The sequence below is a fragment of the Myotis myotis genome, unplaced genomic scaffold (genome assembly GCF_014108235.1).
Source record: "Myotis myotis isolate mMyoMyo1 unplaced genomic scaffold, mMyoMyo1.p scaffold_m19_p_19, whole genome shotgun sequence".
NCBI lineage: Eukaryota > Metazoa > Chordata > Mammalia > Chiroptera > Vespertilionidae > Myotis > Myotis myotis.
This window is the reverse complement of record NW_023416323.1, coordinates 34,935,490-34,961,088: the sequence shown is the minus strand read 5'-3', so window position 1 is coordinate 34,961,088 and position 25,599 is coordinate 34,935,490. Positions and strand designations below refer to the sequence as shown.

General features: G+C 40.7%; 1 protein-coding gene and 1 pseudogene across 2 annotated transcripts in view; one reads left to right on the top strand and one right to left on the bottom strand.

Annotated features, from left to right (window-relative positions):
• Window positions 1-790: 790 nt before the first annotated feature.
• Window positions 791-25,599, bottom strand: part of CDH8 (cadherin 8) — a 323,696-nt gene continuing 298,887 nt past the window's right edge. Inside the window, exons 11-13 of one of the 2 annotated variants that reach the window (XM_036346731.1) lie at window positions 5,988-6,239; window positions 4,949-5,131; window positions 791-2,999 (exon numbers count right to left, since the gene is read on the bottom strand). In XM_036346731.1, coding sequence (XP_036202624.1) covers window positions 2,971-2,999; window positions 4,949-5,131; window positions 5,988-6,239 — 464 coding nt within the window. In that variant the 3' untranslated portion in view covers window positions 791-2,970. Of the gene's footprint in view, window positions 3,000-3,070; window positions 5,132-5,987; window positions 6,240-25,599 lie in introns of those variants that run through there. The other variant, XM_036346729.1, reaches the window with a different exon arrangement.
• On the top strand, window positions 11,083-12,269 carry LOC118674691 (annotated as a pseudogene).

The following is a 25,599-nucleotide window of genomic DNA, read 5'->3' as shown; positions in this document are numbered from 1 at the left end:
CATCCTACTGAATCTTTCTATATGACTCTATTGATGAATTCCTGAGCTGGTTAATGCTTGATATATGTAGGAGACACAATTGTTTCCTTTTAGATAATCCATCAAGTTGGGAGGGGGCGTTAAATTGCATGAGCCCATAATACTAGGATTGAGTCAAAAATACTTGAACTAAAGTATCTTTAATATCAAGAGTGTATTCATGTGAAAACCAGTATACCCTGTAATATATAAATGTGTGTTGACTAAGAAGAAAATAATAAAAATTAACGTCTGGTTATGATAGAATCTCTGTCTTCTACCTTCATAAAGAACAATGATTGCACTGACAATATATGCAACACTGTCTGGCCAAATGAGTCACTTTGCTAAGAAACTTTGTACACAAATAGAACAGTACTGTAATTGAGGAAAATAAAAATATTATGAAAACTATTTCCTACAAAATACATTCTACAACTATTTTCTCCAGAAAAAACAACAGAAGCACATACAAACATCTAAGTCCAGTTTCACAACATGATACATTTAATTCTAATCCCGGGTATTATGAGCCACTATTTTGTTCTCAAATAGAAACCTGCATTAAAAACCCTTTACCCTCAATCCAATGGCTTTCAAATTCAAGGTTACAGTCAGAAAAACAAAAAGCCACCATTCCGGGTTTGGGGTAGTGTGTGATATTGTGAGACAAAAAAAATTACAAATTAATCCCTGGTAACTCAATTGGGCATATGTGTATGTGTGTGTGTACACATACACACACATATGTTCAATGTTGATATTTCCTGTTTAAATTGTGCATTTATATAGCTTTTATAGCGATGCCCACTGTTACCTTATCTTTTTGACTGACAATAATAGGATTTCAGTCATGCTCAGCCTTTCCTACAGTGCCAGTGATGGGAATTTTTGAAATCTTATTACTGCTTGCACTGCCCTGATCTCAGATGGAACTTTCAATCAAAAAGGCAATCAGAAGGTTATACATTCGTGAGATCCCCTGCAAAGCCCGTGATCGCATAATACAACTTGTTGGAAGGGCCCACTTGCCTCCAGTCCTTATGTGGCTATAAAGAGTAATTGGCTACTTAGCTCTCAGCACCCGCATTTCCTTCTCCAAAACGCAGCCCAGCCCAGAACTCCACTGAGACTCAGTGTGAAATCTGGCTGTTCCTAGGAGATTTCTAGGTCTCATGCAGAGACCTGTCTTATTTTAAGCATCTGATTAAACAAACTCTCCCAAAGACACATTTGGCTCTTTCTAAGCATTCTGGTTTCACCGGTGATGCCAGTGAATCTAAGTTCTTTTATTTTGTACACACACAAACACTTACCCACGCATTTTTCCTCGGAACATTTTCATTCTTCATAATCTCGAAATCACAATTCTGTGTGGCAAGGTTAACACTTGAATTTAATGTCTAGCATCGTTTAACCATCCTCTTGTAAGTTATTTTTAATCTTAAAATAACTATACTCATCAACGATTACTGTAAAGAATGGGCCCTTCATTCTCTAGACTGTACATAGATGGATGTTTAAAAGACATTTTTATAATTTGATTTGATCAGTGAGTGGACAGGGTCAAGGCTGAATTGATCCATGTGATGACCAATCCACTCAGGGATGGTTCATCTCCCCACATAGGAGCCTTGAATTGTGAGATAGGTAGAGGGAGATGATTTTGTCTCACTTTGCATCAACTCAATAGTTCTTCTCCATTTGGTAGAAGAATGGGAAAGGACTAATGGTTGGGATCTATAGACACATTAAAATGCCCATGCAACAGAAAACAGTGCACAGAGACAAAAACAGTCACTTTGATAAAATTAAAAATATGTGTTATTTAAAGAGTTGAACATGGGGTTCTCAAATTCTAAAAGTTTAGGAACGCTCATGCCTTCTCTTGGTTAAAGAAATCCTGGAAAGTCTATTGCTAAAGTAAAAAGTAGTTAAGTCTAGGGGTGTGTGTGTGTGTGTATGTGTGTGAGAGAGAGAGAGAGAGAGAGAGAGAGAGAGAGAGAGAGAGAGAGAGAGAGAGAGAGAGAGAATGCCTCTGTGTTCCTTGGACTTTAATTTAAATTCAGGGTACACCAAAAATATAGTTCAGTCCTAGTAATAAACATACTTGATTCCATATTGTAACAACTTAAATGGGTTTTTAAGCACCAAGTGCTAGCATGGTGATGGCAACAACAACAAAGTCAGCAAGAGACCCACACTTTCATGCTGTCTCTATGGGCAAAGTGAATTTTGAGGTGAGCTTTGGGCAAGTGGTATACCAGGCATTATCTCCTGCTCATGGAAACCATCATAGGTGATTATCCTATTGATTTCCAAGATTGGAGGATATGGATTTTATATTCCAAAAATTAGCATGATTTTTGTTAACCATGTTTATAAATCTGTACTTTATGGCACTTCACTGAGAAATATACTAGAAATGAGTCTGGTATGCAAGAGATAAATAAAGTAATCATCTTACCTTGGTTTAGAATGTGTAAGGTAGTCAGAATATTATCAGTGAATATTATTACTAATACTACTATTAATAATTTACACTCACCAAATATTTGTTTCAGACATTGTTCCAAATCCTAGTGTATTTTGAAAACATTTGGGGCAATCGCTTTGACCTCCAAAAACACATTCAACAGCTATCATGATACACATAAAGGACAAACTATGGATGAATCTCAGGCAACAAAAACTCAGTAAGGCCTCATTTAAGTCACTGGAGAGTTGTCAATTCTAAGTATCATATTTAAATATTTTGTTTCTATCATAGTAGAAGTAGCCTCCAAAAATTGGTACCTTCAGTTTTCTAGCCAAAGTCATGTTCTTTTCAGGCAGCCCAAGCCAGTGCCTGAGATGGTGTGATCAAGCCATTTCACATCCTTGGTTCTTTATATAAAAGCTCTTACAAATAAAGGTGATTCTTGCAATAATTTAGTTGAATGTTCTAGAATTCTAGTTAGACTCTCGTAGTAGGTCTTCATCTGATTGGGGAAAAGAAAAGTGAAGACAACAAAGGTATTTATAAAAATATATTTCACAAAGTAGGAAACAATACAGGAGTTTCTCTGAATACAATACATGGAGTAAATAAACAATATTGCATTAAAGCAAAGTAGAAAATTAAAATGATCTGCATGTCATAGTAGTTCGGTTGTATCATACATTTCTCTACTCCTAAATGTCAGGTTGGTATTACAAATTGAATATGCTCACATCTGCTAGGGCTGTTCTCTTTTGGACTCTAAGATGTTCTGTGTCTCACCATGAGGATCGGGGAGAGAAGTGCTGAAAACAGAAGCAGTAAAATTATGTACAAATCAGTTCCTGCTCTAAAACATTGTGGGGTGACTTGAAGCATGTCTGTTGGGCAGGGCGTTATGTAGGTATCTAAAAGTCTAGAGTTTAAATATTCACACGGATCAATATACTTTCAGATGTTTGTGCTTGTAGTAAAAACACCAAATACTAGGAGTATGAACAAAATAGAAAACAGTCCAAAAGTTTCTCTGGGAAAATGCTGTTCCTGCCATCACCAGTCACAATAACACTTTCTACACTAAAGAGATTATTCGCTCCCTGGTCAGAATATTGCCTGCCATACTCATCTCATCAAAATGTACATGTATTAAACATTCATTGTGTGTGTGTATATATATATATATATATTTATATAAAACAATCTAAAGGATTATTAATGGATATAATTTATCTTTTTTTTCTCCATATAGTCCCTTCATCTATAGGTTACCAACCTTAATAAATAAACGCATTAATGGACATCAATAAAATATTTATTTTGAGGATTAAACAAATAAAACCATCTGTCTCTGACGTTGTCCACTGCGTGACATAGTCTATCTTTGTGTCCTTGTGGAACAAGATGAAGTGGAGGGAAGGAGTAATCCTGCTTCTTAAAAACAAGCCTGTTCCGTGGGATTTCTCTCCTCCCACCACTGCGTTGGCAGACCCCACCTTGGAATGGATTAGGAACATGTGACTATTTTAAGGCTCGACACAATATTTAAAGATGCTATTCCGTCTCTGATGAGTGGGGCCAACCATTATGTACAATGTGTGGTCACTGTACCATGTAATCTTAGGAGGCCTTCCCAAACTCCCAAAAGTCAGAATGTACAGCCGACCGAGTATTGCTTTATCGTGTGTGGCGGGATCCTTATTGGTGAAGGGGAAAAAAACCATTCGCATTTATAAAAATCCTTGCAGAAGACACATCTCAGCAGCAAATTCCTTGCAGGTCCATTTTGTCTAAGAAAGCACCTTTTAATTTTGATTTTTTTCCTCTTTGAAAACTATGTTTTTTCCCTAAGCATGAGCCAGGATCCCCATCTTTGTCTGTGTGGTCACATACATAGCAACTATCCAACGACTTCTAGACACTCCACATAGTTTAATTCACACTCCACAAGATTTATCACCTCCTAACATAGACTTTTTATTATCCATTTTTTTTTGGTTCAACATTAAAATGTAGTTGAGTTTATAGATGATTGGTGCTACACTTGCCTCTAAAACAAATAGCCACATTGGCTGTATCTAAAGGGAGTGGCCCTAGAATATTACAGAATGCTCAGTTCCATGGGTTTATTGGTCATCCACTGTCAAGTTTCTTTGTCACTTTCACCAACAGAGTAAAGTTCACCCAGTCTCTTAAAGCGGGGACCCCAGTCACTGAGGTAGTCAAAATTCTGGTCTGAGTCTGAGGTGGTGGACTCCAAGGAGCTGAGGGAGCCCGCCACTGACCCCCGGCCTTCATAGCCATAAATCTGAATGGAGTCATAGGGCGGGGCCGTGGGGTCGTTATCTGCCTCGTGGAGCCGCACATTTATAAATTCATCCACGTCAACACCATTGGGAACTGGAGCCAGCCCTTGCCTTGGCATAAACTGCAAATCTGGTTTAATATCCTTACGGGGTAAAAATCCATTAATTCCATCCGGGTTTTGTAAAGTGGCGATGTCAAAGGCCTCCGTGTCTTCCTCCCCGCCTCCTTCGTCGTCGTAGCGAATGATGTTTTCTCGTACATCTTCATCATCTTTGATAATTAATGGCTCATTTTTATGTCGCCGCAGAGTGACAAACAGCACCACGATGACTGTAGGAAAAACAAACATGAAAGAACAGTTAGTCGACTCGCATTTAGTCGTATGAGCAACACACACACCTTGTAGGTTCAGAGGGGGGGTCATTATTCTAAAACTTATGAGTCTATTGCTTTGATATCATTGCCGTGAGAATTAAGCAAAATACCTTTATGAAGGATGAGCTCTCAATTTTGAGAGAATGCTATTTGATTTTAATATCAAGAAAAACATCTCAGGAAGTCAATGTAATCTTGAAGAAAAAAATATATTATACTTTTTGTTTGCTTATTTTTTTTTCTTTTTATCTCACCAAACTTTGTGATCAGATGGACTCAGCAACCCAATCCATAAACTGTTTGAATAAAAGAGAGTTTTGGACACATATTTATTGCAGCCAGCGGGTGTGCATCAGATCTGGAGGTCTTCTTTATAATAGATGCTGTTGTAACCACATAAGGCCCATCCCCACTTCCCCCACCATCCACCTTAGTCTATATTTTCACTGGTGATGGCACTGACAAAGGCACGGAATAGTCATCTCCAATTGGACATTTACTATTTTTTTTTTTCACCATCGAGTTTTAGAGAGAGTGCAAGGGAGAGAGAGAGAAACATTGATGTAAGAGAGACATATAAATTGGTTGCCTCCCACATGTCTGGACCAGGGCAAACTGGCTAGGTTCCAACATTTACCATCATAACCATTTTTCTCCTCACCTCCTCTTAGTGATCTCAGAGCTAGGAGAAGTCCAAAAGAGTTCTTCTTTCCAAAAGCATGCCTGGCTTGGTCAGGGTTTGCTGTCCTTATGTACAGTCATTGATGAATCAGAAAAATGGAAACCATGAGGCTATGAAGGAAATACATACCTAGCAGCAAAATGATGCATGCCAATATAGCAATTAGGGCGCCCATACTGAGTCCAATCGGAAGGACGTAAGCTTCCACATTACAGGACTGGACAACACCATCACTGCTGCAGCCACAGACCCGGATGGTCAGCGTGCTGGTGCTGCTCAGAGGAGGGTTCCCGCTGTCACTGATGACGATTGGCAAAAGGTAGACTTCCTGCTTCTGACGGTTGAATCCATTATGCTTGGCCAAAATGCTGAGGGAATTATCTGGAAAAGGTGAAAATCACAATTGCGTGCATCATTTCAAAAATGGCTGCCCAAGCAACACTTGTTTTTCTAGTTCCTAGATTCTCTGTGAGCCTCAAAGCCACCCGACTCCACTGGGCCACTCAGGCTCTTTGCCCTTCTCCTCTTCCAATTTTTTTTTAAATATGTTTTTATAAATTGATTTTTAGATAGAGAGGAAAGGAGAGGGAGAGAAGAGAGAGAGAAACATCGATGAGAGTGATACATCAATCAGTTGACTCCTGTATGCTCCTTTCTGGGGATCAAGCCCACAACCCGGGCATGTGCCCTGACCAGGAATCAAACCTGGGACCTCCTGGTCCATGGAAAGATGCTCAATCCACTGAGTCATACCAGCCTGTCCTCTTCCCATTTTCCCAACTGGTGTGGACCACAACATCCATACCCAAACAAGTCCAAAGAATATGGCCCCATGATAAATTAATGAAGTTTTATCATCATCTTGTAAATGCAAACTATGTTTTTTATTTAAGAAAAAGTGTCCTTGCAGAAGACCCAAATTATCCCAAGTCCCACAATAAGCTTAATTTTCTCTCACTTATCCTGATCATGCAAAATTCGTGGGACAGAATCTCACCACAGTTGAAAGACATGTTTGAGAAGCTCTGGGTTAAAAGATAGACTACATGACACTATGACATATAAAACAATGCAATTTGTTGACTCTACAGGTAACTAAGAGGTTGTACCCGCTCTAGAACAGGGGTTCTCAACCTGTGGGTCGCGACTCCTTTGGGGGTTGAACGAACCTTTCACAAGGGTCGCTTAAGACCATCAGAAAACGCATATATAATTACATATTGTTTTTGTGATTAATCACTATGCTTTAATTATGTTCAATTTGTAACATTGAAAATATATCCTGCATATCAGATATTTATATAACGATTCATAACAGTAGCAAAATTACAGTTACGAAGTAGCAACGAAAATAATTTTATGGTTGGGGTTCACCACAACATAAGGATCTGTATTAAAGGGTCGTGGCATTAGGAAGGTTGAGAACCACTGCTCTAGAGCATTTATACTAACGTGGTAAAGTCCTATGTACTGCCAATTGGAGGGGATAGGCCACATGCATTAAAAATTTGTAGAGAAGACCTGCAGTGATTACACAGGTAAGAATAAAATGAAAAGTCATAGGGAAAAGTGTTCCATTTCACGTGTATCAATGAACTATCTGGAGATTCATATTGGTTATCTGAGTCAACACTTAAGGACATTTAGGCAACATTTAAAGATCAAATGAAGGAAATACATACCTAGCAGCAAAATGATGCTTTATCAAAGTAAAGCTGATCAGTGAGTAGGAATTGGCCCTACAGTTCTCAAAAGTTCACCCCCCAAGGGATACTTTTTCTTATCTTCATCCCTGTCTCATGAACTATAATCATATTACATATATTAATTATTAATATATTTTTTCATTTGATTAATGAAAGAACTATCTATTCAATTTAGAAATATTAATTATCTCAGACTGGTTTTCCCGCCAAAAGCAAATGAACATAATTTTGGTAAATGTGTGCAATGTTTTCTGGGCAAAATGATGATTTCAGTTGGAATTTCTTTTCAAATATTGGCAACTTTGGAAACATTTGTCTACCTCATTGTTGCATATTAAGGCAGGGATTCCAAACTATTGCTGTCTAACTTCTGGTCATCAGTGTCGTATTGTTTACAGATAGTCTATGCAAATGTTTACAGATAGTCTATGCAAATGACTTCAAGTAACTGTATTAAATCTTTTGTACCATATAGTTCTATAACCAGATTCCAAAAAATGATAGCCATTCCCTAAAACAGATGCATTAATTATATTTATTTTTTCTTTGTGTAGCAGGGGTGGGGAACCTTTTTGCTGCCAAGGGCCATTTGGACGTTTACAATATCATTTGCGGGCCACACAAAATCCAAATTCTCAACTTAAAAATTAGCCTGCTATATTTGGTCAAGCATTTCATTAACTCACCTCTAACGCCTTGGCAGGGCCAGACCAAATGATTTCACAGGCCTTATATGGCCCACAGGCCGGATGTTCCCCATCCCTGGTTTAAGGTATAAGCAGGCCTATATTGCCTTACTATTAAGCAGTCAGACAGAAAAAGACATTCTTAGTTAACTTTTTTTTCCCTAAATTTCTTCTGGTTGTGCTTCATTGTCTACTAATTTTAAGAGCCAAAAACCCCTACAATGTCTCTAATGGAGTTAAACAGTGATATAGCCAACGACCCAGTGGTCCTCATTTCCATGGCCTAGAACAGCCGTGGGCAAACTATGGCCCGCAGGCTGAATCCGGCCCGTTTGAAATGAATAAAACTAAAAAAAAAAAGACCGTACCCTTTTATGTAATGATGTTTACTTTGAATTTATATTAGTTCACACAAACACTCCATCCATGCTTTTGTTCCGGTCCTCCGGTCCAGTTTAAGAACCCATTGTGGCCCTCGAGTCAAAAAGTTTGCCCACCCCTGGGCTAGAAGGAAGTACCACTAAACTAAAAGCAGGAGAGCATTATCTCACAACCCGATATAGAATGTACAGCTGTGTGAAATTTTCAGAAAGTGTGTGACAAGTCTGACTATGGTTAATTAGTGCGAGGACCATTTGTAGATGGTTTCATACACCATAGTTCAAAACAGAATATGGGAATTGTTCTTCAAGATGCAATTAATAAAATTACAAGGAGGCCTTTCCCCTTTTGTGGTTGACATTATTTATGTAAGAAACCATCTTTATATATTCTCTCTCTAAAATAATCTATAACAAACATTTAGAAAATGCAGCAGGAATATGATTCTTGCAAAGCCAAAGGCCTATCCTTTATTGCATAGAAAAAATGTTGGTGGTTCTGACACTAAGCTCAGACCCATATATCTTACTACTCCTGGCATTTGTCCGCCTACATACAGAAAATTATTGACTGCTTAAAGGCAGTCCATGAGTCATTTTTACTAAATTTTAACCTGCTACTCCCAAGCAAGGTCAATTTCCTACTTGCCAACTCACTTTAAAAAAAAGTCATTTTGGCCCTAGCCAGTTTGGCTCAGTGGATAGGGCATCAGCCTGTGGAACAAAGGGTCCTGAGTTTGCTTCCAGTCAGGGCACATGCCCAGGTTGTGGGCTTGATCCCCAGTAGGGGTTGTGTAGGAGGCAGCCTATCAATGATTCTTTCTCATCATTGAGGTTTCTATCTTTCTCTCCCTTCCTTTCTGAAATCAATAAAAATATACAAAAAATAAAAAATAAATAAAATATTTTTAAAAAATCATTTTGACTCTAGCTGGTTTGGCTCAGTGGATAGAGCATGGGCCCCGCAGACTGAAGGGATCCAGGTTTGATTCGGGTCAAGGACATGCACCTCGGTTGCAGGCTCAATCCCCGGTCATGGCTAGGTTATGTGCCGCGAGGCAACCAATCAATGTGTCTCTCTCACAACAATAGCTCTCTCTGTTTCTTCCTCTCTTACACTCTCTAAAAATCAATGGGAAAATATCCTCAGGTGAGGATTAACAACAACAACAAAAAAATTATTTCCCCTGGCCAGTGTGGCTCAGTTGGTTGGGTGTCGTCCCATGCACCAAAAGGTCACCGGTTCCATTTCCAGTCAGGGCACATATCCTGGTTTCAGGCTCAATCCCCAGTAGGGGGTGTGCAGAAAACAGCTAACACCTGTTTCTCTCTCTCTCTCTCTCTCCCTCTCTCTCCCCCTCTCCCTTCCTCTCTCTCTAAAAATCAATAAAAACAGTTTTTTAAAAAATCATTTTTTGGTTGGTGCTTATATTTATGAATAAATGTGTTGTTATTTTATTAGACCAAATAAAGCTGTCATTAACATAAAACCTCCATACACATAAAAATCATCATATATCACATTTAAAATTCGTGTATTTAAAATACTTCTTTTTAAATCTACATGCCACAAATATCTTCTACGAAGTTCTGGTTTGTTCCTTTAAAAAAGTGGTTCTCAACCTGTGGGTCGCGACCCCTTTGGCAGTCGAACGACCTTTTCACAGGGGTCGCCTAAGACCATCCTGCCTATCAGATATTTACATTACGATTCATCACAGTAGCAACATTACAGTTATGAAGTAGCAACGAAAATAATTTTATGGTTGGGTCACAACATGAGGAACTGTATTTAAAGGGCCTGAAGGTTGAGAACCACTGCTTTAAAACATCCTCTTAAGGGCTCTCTATTATGATACAATGCTCTGTTTTTCTAATGGTGCATCAGTACCATGCTTTTTATGTGTATAAACTTGATAATGAATCTGGATGTTTTCCCCTATCGTATTCTTCAAGATTATCTTGGCTATTCTTGCTCATTTACTAATCTCTAACAAATATAGAATCCGATTAGCAAGTTTTGTGAAAATCCCCATAAGAACTTAAGTCGAAATTATATTACAATATAAATGAATTTTGAGAGAATTGATTTCTTTATGGTCTTTAGTCTTCTATATTAAGATTGTAGTTTTATTATTTTAATATACATCAACACAATGTTTTAATTTTAGCTGCAGGAGAACTTTACATCTTCTGTTAGATTTATTATTGGTGTGTATATTTTTTGCTCTGGTAAATATAACCTGTTTAAAATTATATTTTCAAGTCATTGTTGCTGGTGTATAAAATGAAATTGTTTTAGACATCGATTTTAATTCCAGTAATCTTCTAAACCGTTCTTTTTACTTATAAAAATATCTCTCCTCACAAAGTTCCACTTCAGCACGATAGTTTGAGGAGCACCACGGAATCATTCCCCAGTGAAACTGGTGAGAATTATAAAAGGAAAACCATGTATCATCTCAGGAAATGTTCCCGAGGCAAGCAGCAAATGAAGAAACAGTTACTCAAGGAAATCTACCAGAGCTTGGTAAGAATGGTGAGACTGTGGTGTGTGCGTCAGAACCCACCTCTTCCATCCCTGCTCCCAGCTCTGTGAGACGGAAACTCCACTCCAAACAGATTCAGCCAAGACCCAGGGCTTCCTCTCCCCCCCCAGCTAGCAGTTGGAGGACTATCTTTTTTAAAATATATTTTTATCGATTTCAGAGAGGAAGGGAGAATGAGAGAGAGAAATATCAATGATGAGAGAGAATCATGGATCGGCTGCCTCCTGCACATCTCACACTGGGGATCAAGCTCACTGGGGATCATGTGCCCCAACCAGGATTCAAACCCCGACTTCCTGGTTCATAGGTCGATGCTCAACCACTGAGCCACACAAGCTTAGCTGTTTTTGTGGGTTGTTGTTTGTTTTTTTTTGGGGGGGGTGTTTTTTGTTTTTTTCTTCTTGCTGGTGGTTTGGAGGCCAAGGAAAAACCCAAGCCCACAGAACTGCCTGTCAAAGAGGATGAGGCCCCTGAAAAAAACTATTGATGTGGCAGCAGAAAAGAAAGTGGTAATAATTACACTTGGAATAGCACAGACTGAGAGGATGCAGAAGAGAGCTGAAGGATTTAATGTACCCGTGAGCTTGGAGACTAAGAAAGCTGCTGGGGCCTGGCCCAACCAGTGTTGCTCAGTGGTGGAGCATTGACCTATGAACCAGAAGGTCATGGTTCGATCCCAAGTCCGGGCACAGGTCCGGGTTGCAGGCTCGATTCCCGGGTGGGGGGGTGTGCAGGAGGCAGCCGATCAATGTTTCTCTCTCATCGTTGATGTTTCTCTCTCTCTCTCCCTCTCTCTGAAATCAACTAAAAAAATAAAGCTTCTGGGGAGCTAAATTTGGAATTTCTTCAAATCCATCAAAAGACCTGTCATCTGACGCTAAGCCTGTGGTTAACCTGGACAAGCTAAAGAAAAGAACTCAAAGTTTGGCTTGAATGTCTCTTCAATCTCCAAAAAGTCTAAAGATGACAAGAAGGTTAAAAGAGGAAGGAACAATTTGGAATTGTCGCAAGTCCAGCTGGGACAGGCACCACAGAGGGTACAGAGGCGAGGAAGAGGAAATGCACAGGGCGCTTTGGCATTGCCTGGTGAGAGACTCTTCATGTTTTCTGTTCTCCAGTGGCTTCCATCTCTCTGACTGTCATTGGCCACACCTATTCCTACATACACAGTCATGTGCCTCGCTCCTGCCTCGTAATGAGAGAGCATGTACCCCTGCCACATCCACGAACTACAGTAGCAATTTCACTTATTGCGCTTCCAGCTTTAAGATTGCTGTGTGTTTTTTTAAATTTTTATTTTTGTTAATCCTTATCCAAGAATATTTTTCCATTGCTTTTTAGGGAGAGTAAAAGAGAGAGAGAAAAATAGAGAAAAACATCGATGTGAGAGAAACACATCGATTGGTTGCCTCCTGCACAAGCCCCGACCAGGGTCTGGGCTGGGGAGGAGCCTGCAACCATGGTACCTGCCCTTGACTGGAATCGAACCAGGGACCCTTTGGTCCCCAGGCTGACACTCTATCCACTGAGCCAAACTGGATAGAGCATGTGCTTTTTTAAATTATTATTTTACTTGTTATAAAAAATAGAAAAAGCCCGGCTGGCATGGCTCAGTGTTTGGGCATCGACCTATGAACCAGGAGATCATGGTTGGATTTCTGGTCAGGGCACATGCCCAGATTATGGGCTGGATTCCCCAGTGTGAGGCATGCAGGAGGCAGCTGATCAATGATTCTCACTCATCATAGAAGTTCTTCTTTCTCCCTTGCCCTTCCTCTCTGAAATAAATAAAAATATATTTAAAACAATATGGCTTTAAAAAATAGAAAGAAAAAAGACTCAGAATTTTTATGCAATGATTTTGACATTAGAGAGACAGATACTATTCCATAAAATATATGTGTTATCTCACTGGATTGGAACCCCCTTGAAGGAGACAAGCCTAAGTCCCAGCTCTATTCTAGGTCTCCAGCCAAGATCCCCATCATAATCCTGGTCATGTTGGTTAGCCCACTTTTGTTTGGAATGCTTTCAGTTTTAAGGAACTGATCACCTAACTGATTCATTAGAAACTTGCTAAGTAAATGGAGACTCTTTCTTGCAGATTGAAGATTTATTTTTCTTCCCATGTGACTTGCGTGGTCTAGTCCCTGCCCAGTGACCCAGCTTCGTGTCCTGACATTCTTTCTCTCTCTCCATTCTCTCTGACTTGGCCTTTTCTGAGCCAAAGGTTTTCTCTCTTCAGGGTTTTCATATTTATTTATTTTTCCTTCTTTTTAAAAAACATTTTAAAAAATAAATATGCTTTATTGATTTAAGAGGGAGGAAGGGAGAGGGAGAGAGAGATCGGAACATCAATGATGAGAGAGAATCAGTAACTGGTTGCCCCGTACTGGGGATCGAGCCCACAACCCAGGCATGTGTCCTGACCGGGAATCAAACCGTGATGTCCTGGATCATGGATGGATTCTCAACCATTGAACCACACCATCTTGGCTGTTTTTTCTTCTTCCTGATATCTCTCTACCCTTCTCTAGCCTAAATTTGAATTGTCCATATTTATGCATTCTTTATATCTTTGCTTAGTATTGCTTCTTTGTGGCTTATTTCCTTCATTAGTTGTCCCTGATCTCCCCAGATAAATTAGTTATGTATTCTTCTAAAAACCTTTATTTTTCATCACAGCTTTTATTACAAAGAAATAATATAGCAGTGGGGATAGAATAGACACCAGGGATACAGAAATAAAGTAGGGAACTTCTAAGTAACAAAGACCCAATTTTAGATGCATAATGAGTACTCAGCCAATATTTGCTGAATAAATGACTACGTAACCCATATTGTGTGGGACTCCTACTTATATCTCTTACGTTATTCTGTCATAGAGAATTACATGTGGTTCAAAATAAGTCATCTAGGAAGTTCAATTTCAGGCTATTGGAAACAACATATAGCCTAAGAAATATTGATAGTTTCCAAGTGTCTCCCCAGGCATGCCTCATATCATGTAACATAAGCAATAAACTGAGGATGATTAGATTGAAATAGAGAGGGTTCAGAGAGGGAAAACTTGTTCTAAAATACCTGCAATACCATCATATTTAAGAGGTGCACACCAGGATTCTCTTGAGCTGAAACTGAATGACTTACATTCAGAGGCGGGAACATATAGTCTGAATAAGTACCTCATATGGTTAGTCTAGGAGGAATTTCTTCTTTGATTATTGATATTCAGGCTTTTATTCATTTAGAGTTGCAAATCAACATACAGCATTCTTTCATACAACATTAATATCCTTATTAGAATGCTGCTTGTACCCTGCCCCCATTTCGCCCTTCCTCCCTCTCTCCCTCCCTCCCTTCCTTCCTTCCTTCCTCCTTCCTTCACTCCCCTCCTTCCCTCTCTCCCTCCCTCCCCTCCTTCATTACCTCCCTCCCTTTCCTCTCTCCTTCCCTCCCTCCCTTTCCTATTATTTACTCCGTATTTTAATGAAAAAATTATCATTATTATTGTTATTATTGAAATATCCCATGTTCTTTCCAAACTGTCATTTCTTTTTTTTTCAGGTAAAAGAAAGCAGAGCATGCCTGGCGTGGCTCAGTGGTTGAGCATCAACCTCTGAACCAGGAGGTCATGGTTTGATTCCCCATCAGGGCATATGCCTGGGTTGCGGGCTACATCCCCAGTGTGGAGCGTGCAGGAGGCAGCCGATCAATGATTCTCTCTCATCAGTGATATTTCCATCCCTCTCTCTCCCTCTCCCTTCCTCTCTGAAATCAATTAGATATATAAGCAGAAAAATCTAAATTCTCGGTGTGTTTCAGTGTAGTCATCTGCCCTGCTGCAGAACTTTAACTTCAGTCTAGGTCCCATTTATTGGAAACCTGGAGCTCTGGCTTTTGTTCAGCCTTTTAGATGGAAGCAGCAGCAACAAGGAGCCAGAGTTAATGAAGGCAGTTGCCAGACAAATATTTATGACAGAAAAGAGTAGATGAAGAGAAGATCAGTAGATAGTATGCCTTTTTTGAGAAATGCCTTCTGGCATTTGACTTGCAAATTTAATTCAAAGATTCTTGATCAATTCAAATGGAATGAAAATGGCAAGAAGGTCAAAACAAAGGGAAAATGGGTCTTTGTTCAGTGGACAAGAGATTTAATTAAGTTCTTATCATTGTTGTGTCTGTTGTTTATTTATAAAAACCTGGCAAGGCAATAAAGATACTAAAATCCAGGAGCTTTCCGCGTATCAGAAACATGTATACACAGTATCCAATAGTATAAATGTGAAGCCAAGTTCTTAACATCAACACTTTATTTATGTATGTCTATTACCATAGACACTATGTCTTATTGGAAATAATCAGGCTGTAATGAATTAATAAAAACGACTCTGCAAAGTCAGTTTCCTCCAGTGCCATTGTAACTTCCTACATAATTCACTGAAAGTGTACCAACACTAAACCTGCAGCAAGCAACTGTCTATGCAGAGTCACCTAATGAGACCATTCGTCACTCTTTCCTGTTTTCATTAGATTATCCACCAGGCCAACTGATGTCAAGAATCACAACGTTTACCTGAGTGTTATCTCATCACCAGGTCTGCTAATATTTAATTAAAAAGTATTATCTAGCCATAAAATATTGACCAACGTTTACTTTAGCTTTAGAAAAACATGATTGTGAATTCCTTTGGCAGTTTTCAGACTAACATCTGACTTCAGGTTTAGTCCGTCATTTGTAAGTACACAAAATGAATTAGCATATCTTTAACACAAAACGTTATTTCACTATAGCCATGCAACACAGTAGTTCTATAAATATCTCAATGAGGGTCATTGGCAGAGGAAATATACAGAGGGTAGGCTGTGCTTTGTAGTTTCTGAAACTGAGGACTCCTCAGTAAACTGTGAAACTTAAGCATCTTCTAAAATTACTTAAGTAGCTACATATATTCTTTCTCAGTAATTACTATAAAATAGAGTTTTTAAAAATTTTTTAAATATATTTTTATTGATGTCAGAGAGGAAGGGAGAGGAAGAGAGAGATAGAAACATCAGTGATGAGAGAGAATCATGGATCGGCTGCCTCCTGCATGCCCCACACTGTGGACGGAGCCTGCAACCTGGGCATGTGCCCTGACCGCGAATCAAATGATGACCTTCTGGTTCATAGGTCTATGCTCACCATTGAGCCAAGCAGGTTGGGCAAAATACATTTATTTTTAGATCATATAAAAATGGCGTTTAGTGAAGTGATCTGAATGGTGACCGCCAAAAAGACATGTCCACCTCCTGTGAATGCTACCTTGCTTGGAAAGGGTCTTGCAGATGTAATTTAATTAAGAACCCAGAGACGAGGAGTTCATCTGGGAGTACCTGGTGGACCCTAAGTGCAGTAACAGGTGTCCTTGTGAGAGTGAAGTAGAGGGAGAGTTGGCACAGGGTATAGAAAGAGGAAATGTAACCACGGAGGCAGACCCTGGCGTGATGCGGCCGTGCTATGATTGGCAGGGGATGCCCACAGCCAACAGGAAGGGGAAGAGAGAGAATGGACTCCCCTTCAGAGTCCCTGCAGGGGTGTGGTCCTGCCCACACCTTCATTTCAGACGTCTGGCCTCCAGCACTGTGAGAGAATAGACTTCTGTTGGCTTAAGCCTCCCAGTTTGTGATAATTTGTTATGGCAGCGCTAAGACACTGATACCGTCAGCAAATCTGATATGATTTGCAGAGGCAGGGAGGGCAGCCTCACTCCCATCTTACACATGAGGAGCAGGGTGTGCAAAAGATAACGTGACTTGCTCAACCTCCCTCAGGAGGCCAGCTAAGAATGACAACCGACTCTAATGTGTTTTCTACACTCTCTCTGTCTTCTTATCAAAAGTCACCTCAGGAAACAAGGGAAAATGGGCTCCAAAAGTTATTTTAAAACTCAAAGATAAGGTAAACAAGAGGAAGTGTATGGAGGGAGGTTTTCCCCGTCTCTGACCTTTTCTCAGAGGCAAAGGGAAAACTGATCGAGGTTTGATTCCCGGTTGTTCAGGGCACATGCCTGGGTTATGGGCTTGATCCCCAGTGTGGGGCGTATATGAGGCAGCTGATCGATGTTTCTCTCATTGCTGTTTCTATCTCTCTATCCCTCTCTCTTCCTCAAATCAATAAAATAAGCCCAGCTTGAGTGGCTCAGTGGTTGAGCACTGACCTATGAACCAGGAGGTCACGGATTGATTCCCAGTCAGGCCACATGCCCAGGTGGCAGGCTTGATCCCCAGTGAGGGGCTTGCAGGAGGCAGCCAATCAATGATTCTCTCTTATCATTGATGTTTCTATCTCTCTCTCCTTGTCCCTTCCTCTCTGAAATCAATAAAAATATTTAAAATAAAATAAAATCCACAACATAAAATATATAAAAAAATATTCTTATATGCTGGAGAGCCATTCTAGTCTATTCCATTTTTTCCCTGAGGTGTACGCAGTGGTTAATGGCTTGGTCCAAGCCCTCAGAGGCACCCCTAAGACCGCTATTATGTTCTGGGTTCTGTAATCCAGCAGGGGTAGCAACAGATAGCAATTTTCCTGCATAATTCCTTCTTGTCTGGTTTAGTGGTAAAATAGCTGCCAAGAATAAAACATAGAAAAAGGAGGGAAATGATTCAAGAATATGTGGCACCCTACAGCGAGCTGAAGTCCAGTGTTTGTCCTTGCATCATTTTAAAGTGTAATATGTTATATTAAAACAGCTTGGCTAAACATATACCTTTAGGCAAAAGTCTTACTATACAGCGAGGGCAAGAGGAAGGAAGGCAGTTGTGCTGATAAAATTATCATCCAAGCAGTGGTCACATTACCATTCATCCCAGGTAGCTGAGAATGGCACGTGCTTTTGAAACTTAAAACCCAAATTATTTTCTTCTTCTTTTTTTAAAAAAAATATTTTTATTGATTTAAGAGAAGAAGGGAGAGGGAGAGAGAAATAGAAACATCAATGATGAGAGAACCATTGACTGGCTGCCTCCTACACACCCCCTACTGGGGATCGAGTCCACAATCCGGGCAGGTCCCCTTGACTGGAATTGAACCCGGGACCCTTCAGTTTGCAGGCCAACGCTCTATCCACTGAGCCAAACCAGCTAGGGCAAAACCCACATTCTTTATTGCATTAGAAATAGTCCTGTTCTGATCATACAAAAAGGACTTTACATTGAAGGTCAAACTGATTTGCTTTTCCTCCCATTCACCCACATATTAACAGGTTAAAATACAGATGGAGCGAGCAGAACTAAGATGCTCGAAGGAAAACATAACTTCGAGGGTCACCCTTATGATTGAAATAGCAATCACATCCAAATCATTTAAACTCCTTTTCACTGAAAATGTAATCTGATAAAACTCCCTATTGTTATACGCTATAGAGAAATCGGAATAAATTTTGAAGTCACGCATGACTTCACTTTAATACTTTCCTTTAAAATAAAAAAGAATTCTTTTGATGAGTCTTTTAAAATATTCTCAAGATAACATTTGATTTTCCAAGCTTGCCATTCCCCCTTGACAGGGAAAGTGTGGTGCTTCCCGGCAGGGGACGGGGACATAAAGGTCCCTGCCACCCAGTTCTCCACATTTTGGAATCATTTAGAGAGAAGTTTGGGGGAATGTGTTCCCTTTTCCCACATTCTAATTTCTGAATAGCTTATTATCAGGTATAATTTCTTTACCGTGTGTATTTCAGAGGGCATCTGAATATGATGTCAGCTCACGTGCAGGCTCTGGGTCACTCCTAATTGTGTTTGCATTCCAATGGCATTCCTTGGCGCATTTTTAAATAATTCCCCAAGGTCATTGCAGGTATCCTTATTGTGCCCACATTACTCATTAGGGAACTGAGTGTCAGAAGGTCTTTGAGGGTTAACTATGTTATTCCACCTCAAGTGTATTTTCAGGGTCGGTGATGTGCAAACTGTTCAATAAACTTAAATTAATAGTGGTTGTTATTAATTTATGGAAGGTTATCAGTTACTTTAGCTTTGAAATAAAGCAGGGAGCTGTAATCTCCTTTTGTTGTTAATCCTCACCTGAGGATATTTTTTTCCATTGACTTTTAAGGGAGAATGGAAGAGAGGGGGAGAAACAGAGAGAGAGAGAGAGAGAGAGAGAGAGAGAGAGAGAGAGAGAGAGAGAGAGAGAGAGAGAGAGAGAAGAAAGACACATTGATTGGTTGATCGTTGCACCCACCCGGACTAGGGCCTGAGACAGAGCCAGTAACCGGAAGTATGTGACCTTGACCAGAATTGATCCTGTGACCCTCCAGTCCTCAGGCTGTCACTTTAACCACTGAACCAAACTGGCTAGGGCCAGAGAGAACTCCAGTGTTTTAAGAATATTTGGATTTCATCCTTTCAGACTTTACAACGAATTTCTATTTAAAAGACTCAAGATGGAAATAAAAAAGCAAATTATAAAGTTAAATGTAAGGGAGGAACTAAGAAAATACATGTTAAGTATAATAAGACTCTTCAAGATGCACACTGAGGACGTTCTCAGAATGGAAGGAATATGAGGATCTATAGTATCCATAAGCAATATACAGTGATTTCCAAGAAAATATTGTATCTAGGTCATTGTCAATCCATCAGTCAATGGTTTTGGGAATCCAGATCTTGATTTAAAACTTTATTCTTAATCAAAGGCAAGCCCATGGGAGCTCATCCCTTCCTACATCCTCTAAGAAAAAGTCAAGACCCACTAGGAAAATACTACCATTCTAAGCCAGGCTCAGAAACTCTCCATAAATACGCTGATGAATGTGTACACCTTCACATCTCCAGCGAATAGTATTAGATTAGTGCCCATAGTACATAACGTTAAATTAGCTAGACTTTCCATCCAACTTAGGTTAAGATAGCAGAGAACTGGGTCCAAGAGAGTGCAGGGAGGCATCGTAGAAAGTGAAAATTACTACAAAGGAAAATGAGGCAGGTTTGGGGAATGGAGGAGAAGAGGAGAGGGCAGCCTGCTCAGTGGAGGTCTGGCTTGACCATGTGAGCAGATTTGAGGCAGGTCATGAATGAGTCAGTCATGCAGACATACGGGGGTGAGGGGACAGGAGAGGGTGTCAAGAGAGGAAGCAGTAGCTCAAAGGCCTTGAGGTGGGGATGCCTATGATGAGTTCAATGAGCTCAACAAGAAAGAAGCCTGCCAAAACCGGTTTGGCTCAGTGGATAGAGCGTCGGCCTGCGGACTGAAAGGTCCCAGGTTCGATTCCGGTCAAGGGCATGTACCTGGGTTGCGGGCACATCCCCAGTGGGACATGTGCAGGAGGCAGCTGATCGATGTTTCTCTCTCATCGATGTTTCTAACTCTCTATCTCTCTCCCTTCCTCTCTGTAAAAAATCAATAAAATATATTTAAAAAAAAAAAAAAAAAAAAGAAGCCAGTGTGACTGGGGGGGTGGGGTGGGCGTGGTTGGGGGCAGCTGGAGGGAAGTGGTTACGAAGCCAGCAAAAGGAGGTGAAGTCAAAGAGATAAAGAAGAGATCAGGACATCAGAGAAAGATGAGTACCATATGATTTCACTAATATGCAGACTCTAATGAACAAAATGGACTAACAAACAAAATAGAAACAAACTCTGTATCTAAATCATAGATACAGAGAACAGACTGACAGCTGCCAGAGGGGAGGGAGGCTGGGAAGCTGAGTGGAAAAGGTGAAGGGACTAAACCAACCCCCCCCCCCCCCCGCAGCCACACACACACACACAAAATCATAGACACAGACAAGAGTATGGTGATGACAGAGGGAAAAAGGGGTGGGGGGGTAGAAGAGGTTAAAGGGGGAATAAATGGGGCAAAAAGGAGACAACTTGGGGTGGTGAGCACATGATACAATATATGACTGATGTACTATAGAATTGTCCACCTGAAATCTATACAATTTTATTAACCAATGTCACCCCAATGAATTCAATAAAAAAACAACAACCAAAAGAGAAGAGATTTTATCTTTAGTTTTACATAGTTTCCATAAGACTATTTAGAACATTGAAATTTTAGTTTCCCTTTATATAAAATGAAGATGGTGATATCACTACTGCACAGGGTAAGAGCAAGGATGACATGATATAATGTATATATACTAAGTGCTTAACACAGGCCGTGCACATAGTAACGATGCAATATTATTATTATTGCCTTTTTTGTGTTTTCTTTTTCATCAGTAAAGAGAATGAGTTTGCCTCATTCCACATATACTTGGAAGATGACTGTTGGCTTTTATGGCAGACTCAGTGGCTCTAAATCAAAGCAGAACTTGCTCTCTCACCTGACAATGAAACTAACTTAATTAATTACTCCTGTGTTCATTGGAGTTCAATGGTAAACACCTCTGGGGGCAGGGGTCGTGCCTTGGATGACTTGACTGCTTCTGGAATGAAAGATGAATGTTTCCGTCCACCCAGGCTGTCTCATCTGGGGAAACTGAAACAATGTGACGTTGCCAGCCTTCCTTTATACATAACCGCGGCAAAACATCTTCTTCATCTTCAGGATGTTTCTGTGTCAGCGAATCTGAATTCTCAAAACCAAAGCGCAGCCACATTGATAAACACGAAGATACTCTGGGTGTTTAGACAATTATTCAAATAATGATCAACCTTCATGCGAGAATGCTTCCCTTCTTCTTACTCTATTGCCAAGACAGGAGGATTTTTTTTTTCTTCTTTGCCTGAATACTCATTTTTTTCAAATGTCTTAGTCACCCACTCAGTACAAGGCGCTGTCCTTGGTACTGATTGCCTCAACTATCCGTTTGATTTCCACCAGTGAAAATAAAGCCCGAGATGGCAAATTCACGTTCTCATTGCAATGCCCTTATTTAAAAACTCAGCAGTCGGTGTGTGTTCAAGTGTTGCTTTGTAAGTGCCCCTCATCTGGCTCCTTTCATTGCAGTCCACTCTCTTGAATACGTGCAGATCACTAGCTCTGCCTGCTGTGTAACCTGCCACCCGCCTACCTCGGCTACCTCCCTGTCGCCGGGCTGGTAAGCTCTCTGCAGAAAGATCAGATAGTTAATGGTATTAAAGATGCCGCAGTGAAATTGTTCTCTATGCTGGGGATGTTACTTGTGCAAAGCAAAGGAGAGATTTCTAATTGGAAGCCTTGCAGCTGGAAACCTTGACCGGGAGGGGGTTTGTGTGTCTCCACGTTGATTGGAGTTAACGCGCCGGAGGTTAGGCAGTGTGCGTTTGGAACCTACAAGGATGTTGCTGTATCTTGCATGTGTCCTTTTGAGGTTGGAAGGTAGAATGTGCACTGAATCAAATGGCTGTTGAAACCAGGAGAAATACAGTTCTCTTAACAGTCACCAGGCGGTCTTGAAGAGAGCAGCGGATGGATTTTAGGAGGGGTCCTGTAGACCCGCTCCCCAGCTTCCTAACCATAGAATTGTGTGCAAATTACAGAATTTCCTTTCCCTCAGTTCCATAAGCTTTCAAATGGTATTGACACTTTCCTCAAATGCTGGGATGGATTCAGCGGTTCTCAACCTGTGGGTCTTGACCCCTTTGGAGGTCAAACGACCCTGTCACAGGGGTCGCCTAAGACCATCCCGCATATCAGATATTTACATTATGATTCATAACAATAGCAATATTACAGTTATGAAGTAGCAACAAAAATAATGTTATGGTTGGGTCACAACATGAGGAACTGTATTTAAAGGGCCAGAAGGTTGAGAACCACTGGAAATGAACCATTGAACAGTATGTCTACACAATGTTGTTGTTTTTTTTTAAAATATATATATATATTTGTATTGATTTCAGAGAAGAAGGGAGAGGGAGATTAGAGAGAATCATTGATCGGCTGCCTCCTGCATACCCCCTATTGGGGATCAAGCCTGCAACCTAGGGAATGTTCCCTGATCAGGACTTGAACCATGACCTGCTGGTTCATAGGTTGATGGTCAACCACTGGGCAACACTGGCCCCGGCAGTCTGCCCACTGTTTTGGCTTGTGTATTCTAGAGTCAGGCTGCTTGGGTTTGACTCTGGCTTTGCCTTTATCAACTAAGTGCCTGGGGCAAGTTAACCCCTTCACACTTCATCATTTGCAACGTGGAGAAAATAATAGTACTTAGCCTAAGTCAATTCTATTGATTTTTATTGAAGATATGTAATCGATATGGCGGGGACTGTAGTGGGTCCTTTCTGGGTCTCTTCTCATTTAGCTATCATCACACTTGATTTTGCTGTTTACCTCCATTATCCCAGCCTCTCTGCCGGAGAAGCTCATTTCTATCTTGTTCATTCAGGCCAGACGCAAGCCAAGGCTGTCATTACTGTCTCTGTGCCCTTGGAAACGCGAATGAAAGACCCCAGCTTTCTTTAAAGACACACACACACACACACACACACACACACACACACACACACACAACAAGTCATTTTATTTGGTTTTATTTTTTATGAGTCTCTTGTAATCTAGAATAGTCTCCAACAGACCTGTATTTTATTGTTGTTAATCCTCACCTGAGGACATGTTTTCCATTGATTTTTTTTTTTTTATAGAGAAAGTGGAAGGGAGGAGGGGAGAGAGAGAGAGAGAGATCAATGTGAGAGAGATACACCCACTGGTGGCCTCTCACACAGGCCCCAACCAGGGCCGGGACCAAGCCTGCAACCGAAGTACGTGCCCTTGACTGGAATCAAGCCTGAGACCCTTTAGTCTCTGGGCCCATGCTCTAAACACTGATCCAAACCAGCTAGGTTTGACCCCAGCTTTCTTTACCTATGAAGCTAAGGACTCAAGACATGCACAGCAGAAACGACCTCTATGCCCCTGACGTCTCTGCAAAGCAGTTTGTTTTCAAAGGAGTTTCAAAAGGATGAGTTTTGCTCCTCTGACAAGGGCTTCCTTTTTCATGCTGCCGGTGGGCCATGGAGCAGTGGGAGGGAAGAGATGCACTTACTGTCTGGGATAACCCCATACAGAGCATGCTGAGGTCTGAAGGTCACTGCTAGTCTCCCCTCGTGGCTCAGGCTTCTGCAGAATTATCCCAGAGATGACAGTGGGGATATGAAGATTTGACGGTGTGAATTCCCTTCCACTCTCACTGGCTGGGGAATACTCTGTCCTGAGGGGCTCCAGGTTGAGTGGCAGAGGAAATGAAACCTATTTTTAAAAAAGTATTTTCTCTCTTTCTGCCTTTAGTGGATGAGCCACCCTGAACATCAATTCCAATGGTCCTTAACATCTTCAAAGTGAAGTTTTCAAAGGCATAAGAAGTCCCAAACCCATTCTATGCCTAAACATTTTTTAATAAATATACTTTCATTGATTTCAGAGAGGAAGGGAGAGGGAGAGAGAGATAGAAACACCAATGATGAGAGAGAATCTTTGATCGGCTGCCTTTGGCATGCCTACTGGGGATCGAGCCCGCAAACCAGGCCTGGGCCCTGACCCTGACCAGGAATCAAACTGTGACCTGGTTCATAGGTTGATGCTTAACCACTGAGCCACCAGCCAGGCGACACCTAAACATTTTTCAGCCAAAGCCCTGCAGTGGGTTTGGACTGGATATCTGTGAGCTTATGTTCACTTCTAATTCTAAGTGTTGCCTGCAAGCCACACACTGGGAATGTCTGTAATATGTAACAGCCTAAAGCACAGAACCCAAGGGGTGAGAAACATAGAGGCGGGAAGGGGAGGCTGATGGGGATGAAGGGAGTTTCACTGAAACATAAGCTGGCAGGTTGCCCAAAATATACAGGTATGGTCCTCTGTACCATTCAACAGCTTAAGGAACCAGCATCCTCTCTGTTACCAAAACAAGATTTTATGATGAAATACTAGTGAGCTTTCGATTCAAAGTAATTGGGGTATGAATCTTAGCTCTTCTCTGACCTTGACAAAGCCCCTTCAAATGACTCAACTTTAATTTTTACATATGTAAAATGGAGCAAGTACTACCTCCCTTTTAGGATTGTCATGAGGCTAAAATGAGATAAGATCCATAAAAGTTCCTGGTCCATAAGAGGCACACAACCTCTACCCCAAAACTCATTTTCTCCCTCGAACTCTCCCCTGCCCCCGGCACCCACAATTGGAATTTCCACTTATTAGCTTTGTGATTTAGGGCAATCACTCAGTGTCAAGGCAACCTCACCCAGCCTTGGGCTCCACAGCTCTGAAATAAGGATCACAGTAATATCTCCTCATGGATCTTTAAGGGGAAACCAATGAGGCAGGAAATGTGAAATCACTGCTTTGGAAGTCAAGAAGCAATACTTACTGTGTATTTACTATGACTGCAGATTCATTTTTGCTTCAGTGATTATAATAATAGACAGGAATTTTTATAGAGAAAACATGTATAGAGTCCTGAGGATTTTTATAGACATAAATCACAACTTGATGAAGAAGGTT